Here is a 22,558-nt window from a genome sequence, read left to right as displayed (position 1 = left end):
TCTCCACCAGTAACCCACAAAAACCCACGAAGGAATTGGCCAAATGTTGACCTCAAAATTTCGGCGCAAATTTCCCCTAGCTCCTCTAGCTATTGCCTGGATTGGGACCCCTGTTTGACCCCTCAAATCTGCTCAGAAAATTCTGCCAAATTATTTATGAGGTCCTTGTCAAAAACCAGAAAAGGTCTGTCCTAGTTTTGACGCTCCAAAATTGACCTCAAATGCTTGGCCCTCCTCCACAAGCAAAAGATGTAACTTGTAGCAAATGCTGCATTTGTTGCTCCGCCAAAATGCTTGAAAATCCCCCACAACACTTCCCCGGACTCCACCTCAAGTTTGAGGCCCAAACTCCCTTCACTCCTAAACTCCCAAGTGTGTCTCCTCCAAGCACTGCGCAGTCCCTGCATTGCTGCTAATGTCTCCTCCACACAAACTCGCACTCCAACAGAGGGAACAATCAGAAAAGGATGGAACTCCCTCCTTGCGCTAACACTCGAAGTCCACCGAAGCAAGGGTTGAGATCTCCGCTCGGAGACACTCGTGTGCTAAACAACACTTGTAGAGTTGGTTTCCGCTCAAGCGTGCTATGTCAAAGACAAGTTTCTAAATAGATGAATGAATGACCAAAATGAGTGCCTCTTGCTCTATTTATCAAAGAGCCTCCAAGATGCCCATGTGGGCCCAGCTCGACTTTCCCCCACCAACTTCGCTCCAATGAGAGTGTGTTGCCCATGTGGGCCGCAATTTTCTATGAGTGGCCCCCACGTACCACTAGTGGCTCAATTTTCTCCTCCATCCTCTAATGTTTGGCTCACATTTGATCAAAAATACATGTGGGGCCTCTAAACCCACACTTCCTAAGTGCTAATGTGAATTAATTCAAAACTGGCCAAAAATTGATATTTCCCTTAGCAATGTCGCTAAGTGAGAATATCAAAAAAAATACAACATAGGGGCTTTTCAGAGCAACATGTACAATAAATAAGAGGGAGAAAACTTCAGTAAGGGCATATCTCCACAAGAAAGTGCAACCAGGACTCCAAAGTGCAGCGCCCAGCCTCCAAAGGCCCTTCAACCATGTACCTTCTCTAAGCAATCTTTAACAAAATGTTGGCCCTGCCCAGGAGTCTGTCTTATATCAGCTCATATAACAGTTTTAGTAAAGTCTGAAGGTCAGGTCAGCCCCACAGACCCTTATTCATGTTGGCCCGGTTTGCAATGGGCAGTTTAGATCAGCTCCAATATGTTCCAACATCTCACACACACACACACATATATAATATATATAAGAACAGCCATTGAGGCAATCAACTTTAGAGGCAATCAGCTTTAGACAACATATATATATATATAACTGATGGCCTCGATGGCTGTTCTGTGCCTCCTTTTAGACCTGCCACAGATGTGCTGAGCTGCCAGTCTTGCTAAGTATTTCTATTCTTCCAGAACTTGCCATCAATGAACTGGTTAGGCTGCACAAATGATGGGCATTCAGGCTTATATGTCTGAACACACTAATATTTGACAGGATTTGCAAACAGAAAAGTCTTCCATTTGTACCCTTCTAATAAATCTGCAAGCGTTGTAGCACAGGTACAAGTTGTTCATGACCTATTAGACCTCTCTAAGAACCGTGTATCTGTTGTAGATTTCATACCACCTTGCTAATCTGCTTCAGGGTTCCCGCATGGTCACAATAACTGACTCCAGTGGCATATATATCATCAAGAGGTCCTTCATTAAAGTCTTTCAAAATTCATACAATATCCCTGTGCCTTCGCTGGGGAAAGATGGAAATTCATCATTTCAAGAGGTACCTAGTTTTCCATGACGCTCAGATATTCAGAAAAACAAATATTTTCCGCCCTCAAAGATTCCAAAGCTAAGCTTATCTTCTCAACCAATCTCAAGCATCCACAACTACTGCAATCATTACACTTAGAAATTGTGTAACAACCAGCAATTAGCAATGGCAGCCTATACAGCTATATAAAGCCCTGGGACGTTAAATGTTCCAGACATTATTTCAAAATTTCTCCAGTATGCTCACTGTTTCCTAGAGCAGTAAGAAGACTCTCAGTTAAGAGGAAATACACATCCTTCAGATAACAGTGCACATGATTGAATATACAAAGTTGCCAGTATCTCCAGCAAGAAATTCTGGTGCATCCTCAAAAGTAACATGATCCCAAGAGGATATGGCATTTGTGATTACTCAGAATTTGAGAGAAATGCAGACTCAACTCTAATCAATATCCCCTTGAAATGGTGTGTAACAGTGCCTCTTGATGATTGGGCAATAACAGTTGGCAAACCATGCATGTGAGCCAATAATGCAATTTTCATAAGACATGCTAACAAATCAGCTAAGAAGAATGGAAAACCTTACTTGATCAACTTGTACAAAGATAAGGAGAGTCTTCTTGACTTTATCAATATGGCCTAAGTATTTGAAAATTGTTACCAAGGGGTTTGATTAAGTCAATGTTAGGCCCAATAGATAATCAGTGCCTAAATCATAGAAAGATTCCACCAACGTTGATAACAAAAGCAACAAGTACATAATTTGGTCTTCAATACAAGGATGTTTTCCTTGAACCAGAAGGTGTACCGTGTGCCCCTAAAATGCTCTATCCAACATGACATTGAACTCGTGTTTGAGTTAGCTTTGCCAAATATTAGCATGGATAAAAACTCACCACTTGAATTTAACAAAATTAGAAAGTAAATACAAGAACTCCTAGGATGGGGAGCACTTAAGCCTACTGCATCAATGTGTGGTGCACCAATGATGTTGAAGAGGGATAAATTTTGGCAGATGTGTGCATTCTCGGCAACTAAGCAAGATTAAAGTCAAAAGCATTTACAGCCTGTTGCAAATAGGGAGGTTTTGTACATTAATTTAGATTTCCTTTTTGATAATCACTTGTGATAGTTGTTGGCATTATTATTATTGTGTTTTTCTTCTTTCATCAAGTAATTACCACAAATGAAGATCACAGAAAACAAAAGAACACAAGATATAGGCTCCAAGCCAAGGCAAAACCCCTCCAAGGGAAAACCCAGAAAATCTCTTCTTATAGAATCAGATCAAATGAGAAATCCAAGACCCTAAGACCAAAACCATTATCCATCACAAGCACCAGATCTGCCCTCCAATCTGTCCACTAGCTGTCATGATTCTTATCACAGAACCACAATCTCCTCTTTTCCAGAAATTCGCATCATACTACAGAATAGTAGCTTCAGGTAGGTTCACATATCTTTCCTTGGAGACTTTGCATCCTCTGCTCTGCAACTTTTCATATATGCCCTGCAATTTCGCATATCTACCACAGATGATCCACGAAAAACTTGTTCGTCAAATGGAGGAACACGTGGGGCTATTTATAGTGATTCGTGTGTCCAAGGTCGCGTCCTTTGGGCAGGCCGACCTTATCATCTTGGAGGGCCGACCAGGTCTTGGGGATAAATTTATTTCTTTTAATACAAATAAAAACATTTTTCTTCTTTCTTTTAGGGAGCCCAAATGGGACTTTGACTCAAAAGAAACCTAGAAGCATGAAGAGCATGCTTGTCTAGAAAATACTAATTTTCTTTTCTTTTCTTTTCACATCAAATATATAAAGGTACAAATTATGAAGATCAAAACTAGTTACATTCTCCAAAACACCCTACCATGGATAAATGATCTAATCAATCAATTGCAAGAAGCCCAATATTTTAATATGATAATCTTGAAGTCTGGGAATGCAAAGAGAGTAGGCTACTTTCGAAATAAGGCAAGTGTTGGATGAGTGGCTAATTACAATATTTAGCTTACCCAAACTCCCCCATATTTTATGAGATTGATAAAGGATGTGCTAGATCTATTCCTATACTCCTCTGCTATTGACTATCATGAAGATATATGGGTGTTTAGCAAGACTTGGGAGTGGCATGTGCAATATTTGAGGATGATAAAATTCAAACTCTCTGTGAGCAACAATTGCAATCTAACAGGAAGGAATATAAACTTAAAAGACAATTCATAGAATATTTCTTCTTTCAGGCTGGCAGAGGTGAACTCTACATAGACCTGGGAAAGCTAAGGCTCTTATGAATTAGACGAATCCAAAGAAGTATTTATAGAATTAGCAAAATTATCTGATAAAGTCTATACAGCACTTCTCAAGCGTTGCAATGCCTCTTAATGCATTAGGAAAAGGAAGTAGCGTTTAAGTGGAGTCTGGACCATGGTTCAAGAAAAAGCATTTGAGGCCTTGAAGTGAAATATTTGTAATGCATCTGTAGTTTTAGGTCTCTCAAGCATTTGGTTGCCATTTCAATGTTAATGCATCAGGATAGTCCATGGGAACAATGTTGATGCAGCAAGGAGGGTTGATAGCATACCACTTGAGAAATTTTGCTGGGACAGTGTCGCAGACAACCCCACATTCAACAAGCAGTTATATACCAAAATCCAAGCAGGTAAGCACTAGAGGCACTATTTAACGAGAAAAGAAATGATTATTCATCCTCTTCCATTTTCGTGGAATCAGTCTAAGTTGGAGCAAGGTTTTAACATTTCCAATGGATGGCTTTCCTGCAGCAAATCAGCTTGGTAATCAAGTACATGAAAGCTACACAAAACCACATAAGTTGACTGTCTCTAAAGATCTCCCATGTGCTTTTCAACAATTTTAATTGAGTCAAATCAAATGATGAATCTAAGAATTGTATGAAGATGAACAGACTTCATGTCAACAGGAGAAACCCTGCAAAAGCAAACGTATCCATGGCCCAAGTCATTCAAAAACTATAGACTTGAAGAAGTATAGTTGTGTGGATTTAGTAATGTCTGTGATCCAAAGGGAGAGCTGAAACTAAAGCTTGTGCAAGAAAGTAATAACTCCAAATTCACTGGACACCTTAAGCCTTGGAGTACGCAAGACATGTGCAAACCCGTAAAGGTATGTGTATTAGCTTTGGATGCAGGACAGTGTGGAGAGGCTTATACACAGCTGGTTGTCGTGGAATATTGCCAAGCAAATGAACTGAAAATTGGGATTAAACACATTGTTTCCAATAACCTCAAGGCCCTAGGAAGGTATTCTATTAACTCTCTGTGGTTTGCCTAAGTGTGAATGAGGGAGTGACTATGTGCTAGGTGTAGATTGATTCAACAAGAACATGACTTTTATGGCTTACCAGACACAAAATAATAAAGAAAACAAAAAAAAAATTAGGAAACAAGCAGAAAACCACCTCCACTTTTTTTTCTTGACAATTACAACCACTCTTTATCTTTAACCTGCAAATAAGTGGACTATCCAAAGTTGTGAACAGGACATTCATACACTTGTTACAAGGCTGTAAGTTTGAACATGCCAAAACTTGGGATGAAAGTTTTCCATATATTTAACATTGTTTTAAACTGGTAAATCATCGCTCATCTTAAATGTCTCCATTTGGGACTTGCTAGGGTTTTCTTCAACAAACTGCATTTACTTGATTTTTCAGGCATCAAAAGGTAGCAGCCAAGAAAATGATGAATTGGTCAAAGCCATTATGTTCGATAAGAAGATACACCTAATCCATGTGCAAATATAAGCAAGCATGCAGGAGACTCAGGAAAGATACAAGTGAGGAATAAGCACTGGACAACACATACCTTCCAGGTTAAAGATAAAGACTGGTGCCAATTGTCAAGAAAATAGTTCCAAGGACCACACTATTAAATGAAATCCATCAAATATGTACCATTGAAGATTTTGAAAAGATTCATAAAAATGGCATCCACTTGGAGTTATCACCATATATGGGGATATATTCCTTTGTCAACATGGATCAATTGATGTTGTTCTAGGCATCCTTATTAGATGAGGAATCTGACAAGGCAAGGTTGAATCCCACGACAGAAGAAGTGATACTATCAACAACCCACGGTTGTAGCAAGATCAAGTGCAAAAGGACCAGATCCACCCGGTAGGATAAGATAAGAGTTATTTCGAATCAAGAAGAAAAGAGACCCCCCAAAAGAGTCGAGTAAACAATACACACCATAGCAAGCCTAGGGAAAATTCCCTCAATTGAAAGTTGATAGGGTCCATCAACTTAAAAGGGAAAGGTTCGGTTTGTGCATAGCTTAAAAATCAAAATTCACAAAGATGTATGGGCTACTGAAAACGAAGGTATTCGCAAGATGCAGTATTACGAAGTTGTGTGTTCCATTAAGACCATGAGCATTGACTTGTGTATAGCCTGTAGAGATCAATTAACAGGTTTGTTAGTGTTAAATTGGCAACTAGGGCCAAACTCCATGTGGGTCTACTTATTTATGGCAGATGATATTTTTATTGATTCCTCTCGTCGAGAGGTGTAGGATTTGATCTAAAGATCATCCGATTCCGTCATGTATTCATGGAGATATGAATTTATTTGTGTTATGTGACAATTTGTCAAGGTCGGCCAGCAACCAAATTACCCCTACTCAACCTCAACGTTGCACCATAAATAGAGGTGGCCTTCAAGTCATTTTACACACATCTCTTGTGATCTCTTCCTCTCCACTTGTTTGGGTTTTGGTGGAAGGAGAAGTCCCTAAGAGAATACGCTGCCCTAGAGGAGATGCCCTAGCCCTAGACGCTGTCTAAAGAAACCTATACGCTGCCCTAAATTACAGTCATGAGACATCTAGACGCAGGCCCTCTAAACGCAATCGTGGAGGATTATTATCACATTGAAGAGAGGCACCTATGCTGTTCTAAAGGAGGTTCCTACGCTGTCCTAAAGGAGGCTCTCCTACGCAGTCCTAGGAGAGGCTTTAACGCAGGTAAGGAGTTGGTGCCCTAGCCACAGTTCAGATGTGCCCTAACTGCAGGCCTTATTCCGCAACAAAAGGAGGACTAGATACTGCCCTACATCCGCAGTTAAAGGAGGCTCCTATACACTGTATAGAGGAAGCCTAGTCATGAAGCCCTAGCCGCAGCAAGGAGATCTGGCCGCAGGCTAAAAGGAAGACCTATTAGCTGTCAAGGGAAACTCTGTTAAAGGAGAGTCACGCATCCACAGCAGAAGGAACCTTTAGGCAAGGAAAAGGGTCTTTGTTCTAGGGCCAAGGTTAGTGCAACTTTCAGCATGGAAGAGTGGAGAATTACCATTGTTTAGAAGCAGACCTGCAAGGAAGAAAAGGATTGTTGTGACCGCGTGTAGGAAAGCCGAGTTAGAAGAGGAAATCCGCATGTCTGTTGTGACCAAGTTAAGGCAAGGTTCAGCACTGTTTTGGGACAGCAGATTGCACAGGAAGGTGTGCAAGGAGCCAGAGCCCTAATCTGTGGGTTGTTGGGTGAGTATAGGGGCTGGTGTTAGCCTTATACTCCTACGTAGAACAGCAGCAAAGAAGAGGGACCTAGCCGCAGTGTTAGTAGAATGTTTGGGTGCATACTAGAGGGCTGGTACAGGCTGCATCTTACCATGATACCATAACCTGTGATGACAAGCGAGGGACGGTCTTGTGGAAGGCAAAGAAATAGGCTGCTCTGAATAAAGGGGACAGCCTTCCCTTGGAGAACAATTGCAAGTCAAATCTGGGCAGATTTTGGGACTGTTAGGAGACAGTACTTTGGACCTTATTCAGGCTCAATTTTGCTGAGCTAGGCCGCAGGCCATAGCCAGCAACATGAGGATATTAGAAGGACTGTGTTGAGGTTGATTCAACCAGCAAGGTGCAGCATGGTGATGGAATCACCTTGGAGAATCAGTTGAGAATGAGGACTGATAAATGTGCCTTTGCCTGAGTTCAGAACTGCAGTCCTTGTCATCAAATCTACAACCTCATTGTGTCGTCTTCATGGTGAAGATCTCTAATGTCTGATCTCTTATTTTGGCAAGTCAAAGTGTTGACTTCAAATGTATTTGTACTATCTCTCTCTGCTGAACTATTGAAGAATATAAGAAGAATTGATCAAGGGTTTCCCCACATTGGGGTTTGTCCCTGGCTGGTGCCACATCTTGTGTCCTCTTGTCTTGGCTTGTCTTCTGATGTTTATGTTTATGTTCTATCTGCACTTTACTATCATGCTGATGTGATTGCTAATCTGAATATTGTCATTGGGCTAAAATGAAAAATTGAAGTAAATTGCTCTAAGCATAGAACATACCAAAATTTAACAGTTAGAAACCATTGATAGTGTTAACATAATGGGGATATCAACATTAACCCTAGATGTTAGGATTAAGGAATAAATTATCATAGACTTCAAGTATCATTACTAATTATTAAGTAGTGTCACATCACATTCATAAAAGGGATCAAGACATTATATCCATTAACGATGTCTTATCCTAATCTAGTCAGTTATTTTGGGTTGGTCATCTCCTCTAAGAGGCTATGTGATGTATATCTTTCATTTTTCATAACTGAATTTTCAATTAATACATCTCTCTCTCTCTCTCTTTGTACCATAACCTGGGTATAGGCATATAAGAGGGCACACTGAAAGATGCCTAGGACAAGGCAGAACATCAAAATCACCCGAAATATAGAGAATGCCAGAACGGACTCGTGGAAATTCAAGCGAATTGGTTGATGTGTTACTGGGTTAAAAATCAAGACAAGGGAATTTGTAGGTTCAAAAGAGACAGAATTTGCAAGCAAGAAGGATTACAGGTAGATTAAATTCTGTGCGCATTTGCAGGTGTGTTGATAGTTGACAGTGTAATATAGTTTGAAAATCTGAGTTTAATTTTTCATTTCATAAGATAGAACTCTAATAAATAAAGTTTGTTAACATCGGCAATGTGTCACACAGGTCGGTAAAACATATATCAAGGAAGTCAAACAGCGAAGACTCAGGCATGTATGGCAGAGTTTTGAGGGTTCAAGCAGTGGCTTCAAGAGTGTATGTCACAGTGCATAGAGCACAAGAGTGTTCTGTAACAGGAGATAAAACATGAGGAACATTGATGTGAGAGTCTAAAAGAATACAATGGGTTAGGAAAATCGCAGTGTGATGTGGGCAATGAAAAGCATAGTCAACAAACAGACTTTGATGTGAAAATAGGATTGCTAAGAGGAGTGAAATTTTGTGTGTTTGTAAATGACATTAAGCAGACAGAATAAGACCAGGCATTCAAACAGACCATCACGATGGCATCACTATCACTAAAAAGAGAAAAAATTATGGTAGACACTAATGTGAGGAAAATGTTAACATGTGGTTGAGGTTGGTAGTCCTGAGCAGGTAAAGACAGCATGTGTGAGCATAACATTGGTGTGTTTGGCAATTTGACAACCTACATATAAATGATGGGATGCACATGATCAAGGATATCAGCCTGAATTGGAAGCATAAGTGATGGGATTGATCATTGAAAATTTTGCAGACTTGTAGCAGGAAGTTTGTTAGTTACTGACAATAGAAAATACACTAGGTGGCAGAGTTGCTAGCAGAAACATATCTGTATGACAAGGTTGCTAGGAAATTCAAAGTCAAAGGTTGCAAAGGCAGAGAAGAGATGTAAGGTCTTGTACAAGGGAAAAAAGTTATGTTTCCAGCTTTGGTTGAAGAAAAAAAAAGATCTTTCAGAATTTGATTTTCTTAAAAAATGATGCACCTGCAAAATTTAAAATATTATGTTGCCAGATTCTCAAAAAATAAATGGGCAGAAGCCGCAGAACTACAATGTGTGGAAACATCAAATGATAGTGATTTTTAAGTACAAGGAATTGGTGAAAGTGGTCACAGGTAAGAGGCATGTGATCCCAATTAGAGGCACAGAAGTACAATTCTAAGAATCAGTGGGGCCTTAATGTCAGTAAAATTATTGGTCCTTGACAGTCTTCTCCCACGGGTGCAGGATGCTACTGATGCATGATATAGGGAAGTTTGAAGAAATGTTTGAGACTTATATGCATTTGATATATTCAAGATGTATAGTGCTGCAGTAGAAAATAAATCTGCCAGTTCTCTGGATAGATAACAGACATGAATTTAAGGTTAATGATCTCTGAGTTTTGCAAGAAAGAAAAAACCTAGAGGTTAACAACAATTGTTGAAAGAAGTAACAGGTCAATAGTGAAGATGGCAAAGAGTATGTTGCAAGGAAACTCGCTTACATATGAATATTGAGCAGAAGCAGTGCATAGAGCAGTTTATTTGCTAAACAGGAGTCCCACCGGAGAACTGAAGGAGTCATACCTGCAAAGCTAGGTTGCACGAAACGGGGAAACTTGTACAAGTTTCCAAAACGGGAAGCGATACAAAACGCGACCTCCCCAAATTTTGGAAACGGGGAAACGCGAATATATATATATATGTGTGTGTGTGTGTGTGTGTGTGTGTGTGTGTGCAATCATAAAGCATAAATGATACATTATAATTTATTACACTTAAACATTAAGATTTAATTTACATCACATTTACTCATGAATGATCACATAATGAAAATAAAAATATAGGAATATCCAAAAGCAACCTTTATTATATATCCAAATCTCAAAATCAGCCTTTATTTATATTAATATATGAGGCTGCAAGTACAATAAAGACTATAAGGCTGCAAGAGAGAGATCCAAATCAGGATTTTCTGCATCCACATCCCATTCTTTAGAAGGACCACTGTTGTATTGGGAGTCTCCTCCTACATAGTTGAACAACCTTAGTGCTCTTGATTAAATACAAGTTTCATACCCTAGTACCCTACATGATCTTGATTATTGGGAGTTTCCCCTGCATAGAGGGCTTGGTTCTCTTGATTAAATACAAGTTCCATACCCTAGTACATGATAAAATCCAATGGAAACATTGCAATTCCCCCAATCCTGAATCCTGAAAAACAGATAAGTCTGCTGGATTTTGACTGAGATCTAAAATTCTACTTTCTCCATATGAAATCCAATGAGGGCGAAACCACTCTCAAACATCCTAAGTCATTTCATGTTAATGTTAAAAATTTAAGTAAAAGGATGAAAATGAAAAGTAAAGGAGAATATCACTATTCTTAAACATTACCATGAACTGCATATGCCTCAAACTTCCTTATGAACTGCATATCAACACTAGGGCAAAAATTCACTTTTATAACTTTAGACATGCATCTAGAAGCAACTAGAAGTCACTAACATACCCTAAAAATAAATTAAAAAACAAATTAAAAAAAACACAAGTTAATGAGGAAACGTGGGTCGTACAACCGTGAAACGCGTTTCCAGCCGTACTGGCCACGTTTCCGTTTCGGGAAACGTGGCAATACGGCCGAAAACGCGTTTCACAGCCGTACCAAACGCGTTTCTGCGTTTCGTACCAGCTTCCGTACGGAAACGGACCTCTGTACCATGTTTCCTGCAACATAGCTACAAAGGCAAGGTCCAGAGGGAAACCAAGGTAAGCCACTTCACAATCCTTGGTTATATTTCTTATTTGTTAATTCTGAAAGAAAAGAGGAATAAACTAGATGGGAGGTGTAAAATATTGTTTGTTCATTATTCTAATCAACCAAAGGCATATAGGCTTCTAGACCCTAGCAAAATTTCCATCAGTGTCAATAGGGATGTGATGATAGATGAACGGACAATCTGACACAGGTTAATTTAGGCTTGAAAATGGATGATGGTTACTAATTCAAAACTGAAAAACCAGTTAATTTGCAGGAAGAATAGGTGCACAGTGATGGGAAAACATCATGTGTTGATGTTAAGATCACACAGGAGATTGTGGATGCTAAAAAAATTCAGAAGAAGTAGGTGATTGTGCTTGTTCAGATAGTAAAACAGAAAAAAGCAGGACTAAACAGTATTCATCCACCACAGGTGTGAAGAAGGATGTGTTTCCATAGAGAGGTGATAACATAGGGGATGGCACCCTATAATATCTTTCTTTTTCTTTTAAATTAACCGATGTTGCACCAAGTTTCCAGGATGGGGGAGCAGTAGCACAGAATCGGGGAGATGCACATGGGGCACATGTGGGACCACCCCCAAATTTTAGGGAAATTTATGGACCACGAGGGGTGCGTTGGAGTCCTGGTCTCTAAATTATAGAAATATTAATAATAATAATTAAAATTGCAACAATAAAAATTCATACCATGCAAATTCATCATTGTGCAATCCCGTGGAAACACTATAATTCCGCAAATCCTAAAATCCCGAAAGCTATTAAGTATGCTGAATTTGAATGGGAATGAAATTCTACTTTCTACATGTGAAGTCCAATGAGGTTGGAACCACTCTCAAACATCCCAAAACAGTTAATGGTAATGTTAAAAATTTAAGTAAAAGAATAGAAAATGTAAGATAAAAGAGAATGTCAAAAGGATAGAAAGGTAACATATAGGAGAATGTCGACAGATAAGAGAACAAAGAACCAAAGGATAGAAAAGATAAGATAAAGGAGAATGTCAACTTTTACTTTAAGAATTTAACATTACCATTAATTAACTCATCCCCTATTTTTGTTCTATGTTAAAGGGTTGTTCGACAAAAAACAGAGGGGAGGCACCCAAATGCTCCCCTTTTCTAGTGCTACCTTAGCTTCTGGCTTATATGCTGCTGGTCCTGGGTCATTTGCTTAATCTACTAAAAAAACTTAGGAGTCTACTACTACTCCTGCCTTTGCTGTTGGTTCGAAGAAATGCATCCCCTACACTAGGGAAAAGTTTCCCCGTGCATTTCCCTGACTTTCTCCACAAGAAAGGATATTAAGGCCCGATTGTACTGGAGCTAGTTTCCAAGGACAGATGAGGACTTGGGCCTTTATCAAAGTATAGAAAATAGAATTCAAAACAAAAAGGAAGCCAGTCACTAGCCATGCTTAACTAGTAAATTGCTCGTGTGTGTTCTTCTCCTACCATGCACAAAAACAATTTGTCTGCATCATCAAGCATAGCATCGTCACCACCATTGTTTGTTTTGTATCCTCAAAGGTGTTGAATGGCAACCAAACCATTACTTGTTGCAACTTTGCACACTCCTTATCCACATGTGCAACCTCCTCTATATCAAACTCCCATCATGTCATTGATCCCTTTCTGTTAAAATTGCCAACTAGGGCCAAACTCCAAGTGGGTCTTCTTATTTATGGCAGCTGATATTTTTCTTGGATTCCTCTCGTCGAGAGGTGTAAGATTGATCTAAAGATCATCTGATTTCGACATGTATTCATGGAGATATGAATTTATTTGTGTTATGCGTCAATTCGTCAAGGTCGGCCAGCGACCAAATTGCCCCCACTTATCCTCAATGTTTTACTATAAATAGAAGAGGTTTGCAAGTCATTTGAGACATATACACACACCTCTTGTGATCTCTTCCTCTCCACTTGTCTTTGGGTTTTGGTGAGAGGAGAGATCCTAAGAGTATACGCTGCCCTAAAAGAAGATGCCCTAGCTCCTAACGTTGGCATGGAAATAAAGCCCTAATGTTGCTTAATGAAGAAGCCTACTAACACAGTCATGGAACAAGGGTTCTAACGCTGTCGTGCCCTAAACGCAAAGAGACCTAAACTCTATCCTTGAGGAATCATAGTTGCAGCCTAATGTTGTCATGGATGACCCTATGGAGATGACCTTAACGCAATCTCCTAGCCGCAGCACTTAAGGAAGTGTCTTAGCCACAATCTGGCCGCTATCCTGGCCCTAGAAGCAATCCCCTATCCGTTGTCTTGAGGAGAGGTCTACACGCTGGTCTAAAAGAGACCTAGCTGCAATTTTGTGTATGCCCTAGTCACAGTCCAGATGCACTCTAAATGTTGGCCTTATTCTGCAGCAAAAGAAGGGCTCTATATTGCCCTAACCGCAGTCCTCCTAGGAGACATAATACGCCGTCATTGAGGGTTCTATGCTGCAAGAAAAGGATTCATATACGCTGGAAAGAGCAGGTCTTAAATAGCTCTAGACGCAGATTAACCGTGTTTAGAAACACACATAAATCGGGGAGGTTAAAAAACCTCCTAGGATGAAATTTGTCACCAAAATCAGAGGCTTACCTAGGTGTTGTTACATAATTAAACGGTCATACTAGCATCATTTACAATACAACTTGCAGGGATTGGGTTTACAATGATAACATGTGCTGGATGATGACTTTGTACTTTGAAAAAATTACTTCAAATCTTTGCATTCTGCTTCCTCGGACTGTTGACAAAAAGAAGTCAACAGGACCCTTATTTTTCTTTTTGTTGAGAGGATGTTACTTCTTTGGATGCTTGGTTTTATATTTCTATTAGGCCACTGAGGCCTTATTAGATGTATTTGTAGTGATAATCACTTCAATATGCAAGAGCTTGTCTTGTTCTCTAATCAAAGAGTCACAAAAAGATTCAAGAGAAAGTTTTTGATAGGCAGCTCCCAAAGCTTCTCTAGTGGCATAAAATGTAGATACATAAGCATAATATTAGAAGTTAGAACCAAGATTTGAATGAATAGTATATATGCAACGTTCTTCGTCTAAAGTAACTTGACAGTCTTTAAGCAAATGTCTAAGTGTTTTAAACTTAGATAAGTAATCTTTAATGCAAGAGAAATCATTAGGACTTAAAGTCATGATTTGATTTTCAAGTTGACGAGATTTAATTATGTTAGGTTCACCAAATATCTTTTGTAACTTTTCCCAAGTGTCATTTGGAGAATCGATTCCTTGAATTTGAAATCGCAAATCAAGAGAAATATATGAGGCTCTTCAAAAATTCCTCCTTGGTCTCCCACAAAATAAGTAGCTTTCCATCCACAAAATGCTTGGAGGCTAAGTTAAAAAATTTAATTTTTCAAATTTACATAGTAAACCCCAAAAGGAGGCAAAATGCTACATGGATGAGGCCAAGAGGGGTCGTTTTGACTCTAAATGACCAAACATTCCACTTGTAATTGCATGGCTGGCTTGCTTGTAAAATCAGCTCTTCATTGGTGGTCCAACAACTTGATTTGACCTTCCAATGGCTAGGAAAAAGGTGGACAGCTCCTCAAAAAATAGCTCCAATAAAGGCTCAAATAATGCTTATTATCCTTCAAAATATGCCTTAAATGAAGGTCCATTCCTATACTATAAGTCAAGGCACTTCCATGAGGCATGGGAATGACTTTTCAAGCTCAAAAATTGGTCATAAAACCCTCAATAAATAAAGTGACATCAAACATAGAAGAAATAAATTTGCCTTGAGGATGCAACATTCCCTTGGATTCTCTCTTGATTTGGCTTGAAATAATTTTAGGAATGCTTGGAATCTTGAACAACCTCCTTGAACTTGCTTAACTTGCTTGAGTCACTCCCTAGGAGTGCTTGTTGTCCTTCTTTGGTCCAATAATTGTCACGATTCATTTAATGATTTAATATACCATAACCTTGTCTGATATTTGCAGAAATAATAACCCAATGTGTTGTCACAAGACCAAGCCTTAATATAGAAACCATGAGAGATATTTTAGCATTTAAATTTTTAGATCAGACATATCAATGTTGTACATAGATCCTTGCTTGAATCTCATGATATATTTGTTGCATTGATGTTGTAACATGTGCTAAAGAAGTCATCATATGTGGACAACATTCAGAATATGTCATCAAAAATTAGGCCAATAGAATCATTCAATAACTTGAATAGCAATGGGAGAATTTTTCATACTAGCTGTAAATTTCAAAAAGCTAAAACAGAATTGAGAAAACCAAACACATAATTTGAGAGAAGAAATTAAATAAATTGTCCCACCAAATAGATCATCAAGCTCACTTAAGCGTGTCTCATTGGAAATATGAATTCAATTCTTGTGGTTAAGATAATCATTCAAATGAGATACCATCATCATTCATATTCAAATTTATTACCATGCATTGAGTACCACCATAGAATTATTGGATTCCCTTTAGGTTTTGTAAGTTAATATCAAATTTGTTTGAGTGCCAACAGGTAAAAAATTCTGAACCATAAAGAAAATTAAAGCACCTCAACTTGGATCGATCTTCTTCAGAATTTGAGATCTAACACCCTAGATTGAATTTTAATTTACCCAAGTCAAATTATAGATTAGAAATTTTTAAAACCCTAACCTGAGTAAAGAGCAAGCTAAAAAAAGACTTTAATTTGAAATTGGGTCTTGATACAAAAAATTAAACGAAAAATGGAAAGTTTACTCTATTGGAGAAGTGGAATGAGACCAATCTTCCATTGGGCTTTGGAGTTCCCTTTCTTTCGCTTGAAATGCTTTCTATAGAGAGTGTGATGAAGTCTTCTTCCACCTAAGGCTGGAAGAAGACAAATACTCTAGAATAACAAAAACCTAACTCCAAAAGGAGATTAGATCTAAACTAGAAGATAATCAGTCAAACTAAAGAGTTTATTTAAACAAATAATGAAATAATAAGACAATGCTATGAAATTTACCTCAATTATTTCATAAATTTACTTAACAGACATGAGAAAATGCAAAGAAATAAACAAGTTATACCTCCTGTTGAAATGTAATTAATGTCGGTCTTCATAATTTGAACTTGAGTCATGACTTGATATAATCATTGATGTACTTGTCAAAAGAAAAAGAAAAAGAAACGAAAAATTATTTGTAAAAGAAAATTATTACTATTGAAATGGGTTTCTTGCCCATCATATTGTGGTCCTAGGTCAAAGCACCCATTGAGTGCTCTAGGGGTCTTGTTGACAAGTCAAAAGGTCAAGGTCATGACGTACTAGCCCTTGGAGGGCTCATGTATCAAGAAAGAAAATAATAAATGTAAATTGTATTGTCTAGAAGCCTCCAAGTGATGAGTTGGCCAACCTTCTTCAAGTCGGCCCAAGGTGGCCCAATTCATCCTCAAGCAAAGCCTATATAAAGGAACTCGCTCTCCTCATTTGGACACACATCCAACAAGTAACATATCTCTGATCCAGTGAGAGAATTAGAGGATATATGATCCAGCGAAGAAGGGAAGGAGGAGTGAATTTCTGTGGAAGCCAACGAAAGAAGAAAGGAAGCAATTTCAGGATTTGCCTGCTCACATGTGCAAGTTTTGAAGGAGGAACTAGTGTTTCCTCAGTTTTGTTGTGCAAAGATATTCTTTAAGGTTTTGGCTGGCTCATCACTTGGGGTTTGGTCAGGTCAAGGTCCTGGAAGTCTTCATTGAAATTCTATAAGAAAAGATTTTCGTGGGTTTTCCTCTCTAGGAGTGGTTTTGGCCCTGTCTAGCAGCCTACATATGGCGTTCTTATGTTTGCATTGTGATATTCTTATTGGCATTTGTCTTGATGGTAAACAGAACTAAATAATGATGTTAATGCTCTAACATAGCTCACAAGAAAATGTCAAGAATTGCAGAAAAATCAATTTTATAAACACCCTAACTATATGCCCTAGATTTCTCAACACCTCCTTGGCGCTTTTCCCTTTGTTGTGACCTTGATCACTTGAGAAGTCTAGGACTAAAGTCAATTTCCCTCAAAACCCATTAAGCATTTGCAAATAGAATGAAAATGAATACACTAGACAAATAATATAAAAGTGTTATTTATTTCTCCAGCAAGTGAAAATGAGTTGAAGTTAACCTCTTTTATAAAAGAAGAGGTACTTCAAAACCACCATTTAATACAGTGTGCTTTACAATACCATGTGCTTGTTACAAGTGGTATTTTAACAAACTCCTAACTTCCTCTTTAATTTGATCAAACTACTGGAACGTTCAAACCTTGTGGTTAAAACCTACATGGGTGGATGTCAAGTGGTCAAAACAAGCAGTAATTTTCACGCAACAATTCCTGCAACAATGTAACTTGGTAAATTTTTATTCGATTTTCTATTATGACCCCATTTCGAAATCCCCTTTCTACTATTTTTTCATTAATTTTTTAAGTCCTTTTTTCCTTTGATAAGCATTCAACTCTGGGACTTCAAGTGTGCGCCTTTATTGTAGTACACATTTCTTTCTTCAGTTTCCTTTCTCTTTCCCTCTCAGCCTATTGTTCTAGCTTGATTTGACCAAGTTTTGCAAGATTTTTTCTTTCTTCATTCAAACCTCTATGGTGACATTTAACAAGCTATTCACAGGTTAGGAAATGTAAAATTTATATGGATGAGATGGAAATGTAAAGGAATTGAGGAAAGTGTTAAGTACGGATGTGATATAATTACGCTACCCACCTTGATTCCTGCTAGTACCTAGTGGCCTAGGCCATGACACATCTATCTGAGGAGAATTATGTCCCCCATGGTTAGACGGGGCAAGAAAGTAAGATTTTATTCAATTATAGATAATAAAAACCAATATCTGTCATAGCACACTTACAAACAATTCAGAATCATCAACACCATTCTAAGCTAGGAAACAACACATGGAATAATAATAACTGGAATGAATCATCATGGACTGAAGTCTACTAGCACATATAATATGAAGTGTCTAAGGAACAGGAACTAATATACCATTGCAAGATGAATCTAAAGCATAGGTGTGTTATGAAGTGTAAGAGAGAAGTCGGCCTATATCTGAGAAGTTGGAACAAGAATCTCATACATGCAACAACAACGCACTCAACAGAGTGTGTCTTTAAGGTAGTTACCCTAAAGGGGCAATGGCCCCAAAAATTCTTTTTGCAATGAATGCCAACTGTGTCTTTTTCTTCAATGATGTATAAGATTAATGAACTATAGGATTTATCGTCAAATCAAGACCGAGATTGTTACCACTAGTCAATAATAAATTCAAGCAAATTATGCTAGTTTTTTTCTTCAATTTCTATCTTACATAATGTTGAATAAGCTAATGGATTTATGCTTGATTTGCCTGTTGGATTTTTGTTAGATGAATATGTGCTAGGAAGATAGTTTTGCCTCCTCTACCTATACTTGCTCTTTTCTACATTATTTGCTTCACTGAATTAGATTATATTGTCCACGGTTCAGAAGATAAGTCCAATTGTTGAATCTCATTAAAACCCCCCTACTAGTTGGCCACCTTTTGAATTTTCTTGAAATTAAGTTTCAATATCATATCACTGTTCAAAATTGTCAGATGAATATGTGCTAGGAAGATATTTTTGCCTCCTCCTCCAACCATACTTGCTCTTTTCTACATTATTTGCATCGCCGAATTAGATTATATTGTCCACGGTTCAAAAGATAAGTCCAATTGTTAAATCTCATTAAACCCCCCTACTAGTTGGCCACCTTTTGAATTTTCTCGAAATTAAGTTTCAATATCATATCCTTGTTCAAAATCAACAACAGAGATTGACTCCATGAACCATTTTTCTCTATTATAAATCCAATTAAACTCCATCTATTAAATAGGTTGTCAATGGGTGACAAATAAGGACTCTTGCTTTAGGAAATATTGAGGATAGCATTCCTAGCCCAAAAACTAGCTTGAAGGCCAAGAATGGCATAGGAAAGTGCATCCTACACACCATGTTTTGGCATTTGGCCCCTTTGTGACAACAACTTCTACTACTATAGATGTTTCTAATTGACCAAAACCCAAGCCACCTAGTGGACATCTATTAATGAAGCCTCAACCACTAGCTAGTGGACCTTTAATGAGGCCACTTACATTTATTGATTTGACACTCTAATACCTCGTGGGGCCTTATATCATAAAAATGACCCTCAATACATGAGGTAATACTCTATTCCACAAACTAGGGGAGTTAGAGTGGGATATTAACAATTTTCATCCAATAAGGTACCTATCAAAAATGGGTATCACTTAATCTAATAAAAATTAACTGCAACCCAGAGACATGCTCTGAATTTTTACAGCCACTTTTTTGTACACTGTTCACTTTCAGGCTTTTATGTCAAACAAATGAATCTTTACAAGGCCAGCTAACCACCTAAAAGTTATACAAACTCATGCAGTACTGCTTTTAAGTTTTCACAAAATACTTTTTCTATAGCAGTTTTAATAAACTATTAAAAAGGGCTATCCAGACCCTTTTAACAACTAGTAAGGCTGATACCAATGACTTACCAAAGGAAGGGTAACAAATGATTGTTAATAGGGTTTATATGAGACACGTGTATCTGGCTGTGTTATTCGTTAGCTAAGAGTATACTGCTGGAGGTTCTTACACGGAAACAACATTTATGGACTTCAGTGCTTCTCATAAGACATTATATGCAGTATGGCTGCAAATGACTACCTCTCCAAATGAAAGACTCAAGATTACTTATCTGCACTTCGAGAGGAGCATTATTGAATAATATGTGAACAAGACACTTTACATGGCAGTACAGCAAACAAAAGGAATACAATATGCAAGCAAACCAGTTATTTAACAGTCGATAGTCTTAATTCCTGATCTTTCTCAGAGGTGCAACAACTTTTATTTTTTTGTGATTAGGGGATTGTGTTGAGATGATTAAGGTCCTAACTTTGACAGAGAATACAGTATGATTTGCATACACTTCTACCCTGACTATAGTCAGTTAAACTGAAGTTTCATTCTAACCTTAGTTCCATACATGAGATATGATGAGGGTAAAACTTTGCAAGGTCGATAGTAATCTCTATGCAACACAACATGAACTGACCTGCAACCTTATGGAGAAACAAACTGGAAAGGTTATCTCGATGATAAATTATGGAGATGCCAACAGGGCATTAGTCATTTGGTAAAGTGGGAGTGTTTTATAACCCAACTAAGATTCGAATCCCCAGAGACATGTTTTGCCATGTGTGGGCGTCTCACCCATGCAAGCAGATTGTTTTATTGAGCCAGATGTATGTCCTGGGCAAATTTGGTGGAATAGATACCCCATTATGGCTTCTCCACCAAAGGATATTTTTTAGGGTGTTGTAAGTTTCTTACATTCCATTGTAATATTTTCCCATGATGGGGAAGGGAGGTTTGCCATGCAGTGGTAATCAGAAGCATGGTGTCACAAAAAATAACAGAATAAAATTGACCAGAAAATAAAATTAGTAAGGTTATATGTAATGAATGTGAAAAAGTTAACTCAATGACAAACTACAACAGTGCAATTAGGTTACATTGAAAAGCTTTGCAGATTCAAATTCATGTACTAGTATAATTTGTTTCTTGGATGCAAATTTTAAGTTTGCAAGCGTGTATACCAAAGTATACATGCACACATACAATGCAATCATAGTATATAGGCTTGTGACTGGTATCTAAGAGAATGCAACGGTGACGAGGAAGAAGATACCATATGTGGATATTTGTCTTGCTCGACCACTCTTGTGTTCTCCAATTTGATGTTAAGATACTGATCCACTGAGTGCAGAGTTCCTCTGATGGCTAAATCATTCTTCAGCTCCACAGTTACTTCCTTCCCAACCAACTCCTTGAAGTACGAAAAGAACAACTGCAAAACAAACCAAACCGAAACTCAGTAAATGAAAAAGAATATCAGGAAGCCCGTCTGAGAAAATAATAATTATTGGGGGAAAATCAATGAAAAAAAAAAAACCCATTGTTTGGAAAGCTTTCACAGCAAATAAGCTTAGCGTAAGAGGGAGGGAAACAATGCAAAACGAAAAAGGAGGAGCAGCGATACCATGCTGGCTTGACCTGCGGCAACCCAAACGAAAATACGCAAAACCCAAAAGAAATACTCAAGGCAAAATAGCAAACTCTTCTTCTTCCGTCCACGACTTTACTCAAAATCCACGACTTAACCTCCTTTAACTTTGCACAAACTGACAAGCTTTATGGCGTAAATAATGTCAGGGGTGCCAGGGTCTGAATATAAACTAAAAAACCTGTACATCAATGGTCTAACTATAACTTGTGCCACACACTTTTTCATACATATTAAAGTTTGCAATTTGTCCATCTTGTATGGAGCCACGATATCATATATCATACACATGTAATTGACTTCAATGATTCATAAATCTAATAAATTTATTTAATTAATAACACATGTAATTGACTTCAATGATTCATAAATCTAATAAATTAAATTTAATTTAATTTAATTAATTAATAACATAAGAGTTAATAAAAAGTCTAAAATTATTTTTGTTTGGCTAGAAGCTTATCTTCTCTAGACTTTAAGTGAAGAGGTTAACAATGCAAGATCTAAAAGTATGAGGCACAAGTAAAAGCTTGCCCCTTTATGGATCACCAAAATCTAATAAATTTAATTTAATTTAATTAATTACTAACATAAGAGTTAATAAAAAGTCTAACTTGAACTCCAATTTCAGCCAGCAGTCAAAAAGCCCTCACCTTCAAAGAATGGCAAATAATAAAACCTAAGAATGACTTTCAAGAGTGGCTAAAATCGCAAGCAAGGCACTTCCTTTTCTTTGATGGAGCAGCTAAGGGAAATCCGGGCAAAGCAGGTGCAGGAGGTGTTGTCCTAAATCAATCCGGGGAAAAAATTCACTCCTACGCCTGGGGACTAGATTACAATACCAGCATCCAAGCTGAAGCCTTGGCCCTATTCCAAGGTCTCAAGACCCTCAAAGAACTGGACATAAAGGAAGTAATCGTCATAGGTGACTCTCAAGTCATTATAAATGCAATGATTACCAACACCCCAGTACAGGACCTCAATCTTGCAAGGCTGATTATCAGGATCAAAGATATGGAAAAAAGCTTCCAGAATTTGGAATACTATCACGTGT

At 38.0% G+C, this 22,558-nt stretch overlaps 1 protein-coding gene across 1 annotated transcript in view; it reads right to left on the bottom strand.

Moving 5' to 3' along the window:
* The window catches only part of LSM2 (Small nuclear ribonucleoprotein family protein), a 75,341-nt gene extending 53,679 nt beyond the window's left edge, over positions 1-21,662 (bottom strand). Inside the window, exons 1-2 of the mRNA XM_089428720.1 lie at positions 21,481-21,662; positions 21,130-21,288 (exon numbers count right to left, since the gene is read on the bottom strand). Coding sequence (XP_089284846.1) covers positions 21,130-21,288; positions 21,481-21,483 — 162 coding nt within the window. The 5' untranslated portion in view covers positions 21,484-21,662. The remainder of the gene's footprint in view (positions 1-21,129; positions 21,289-21,480) is intronic.
* Between the last annotated feature and the right edge of the window lie 896 nt (positions 21,663-22,558).

Source organism: Pinus tabuliformis, chromosome 4_2 (genome assembly GCF_031772625.1).
Source record: "Pinus tabuliformis cultivar Carrire ecotype Pingquan chromosome 4_2, CPIR1, whole genome shotgun sequence".
Classification (NCBI taxonomy): Eukaryota; Viridiplantae; Streptophyta; class Pinopsida; order Pinales; family Pinaceae; genus Pinus; species Pinus tabuliformis.
This window is presented reverse-complemented; position numbering and strand designations above follow the sequence as displayed.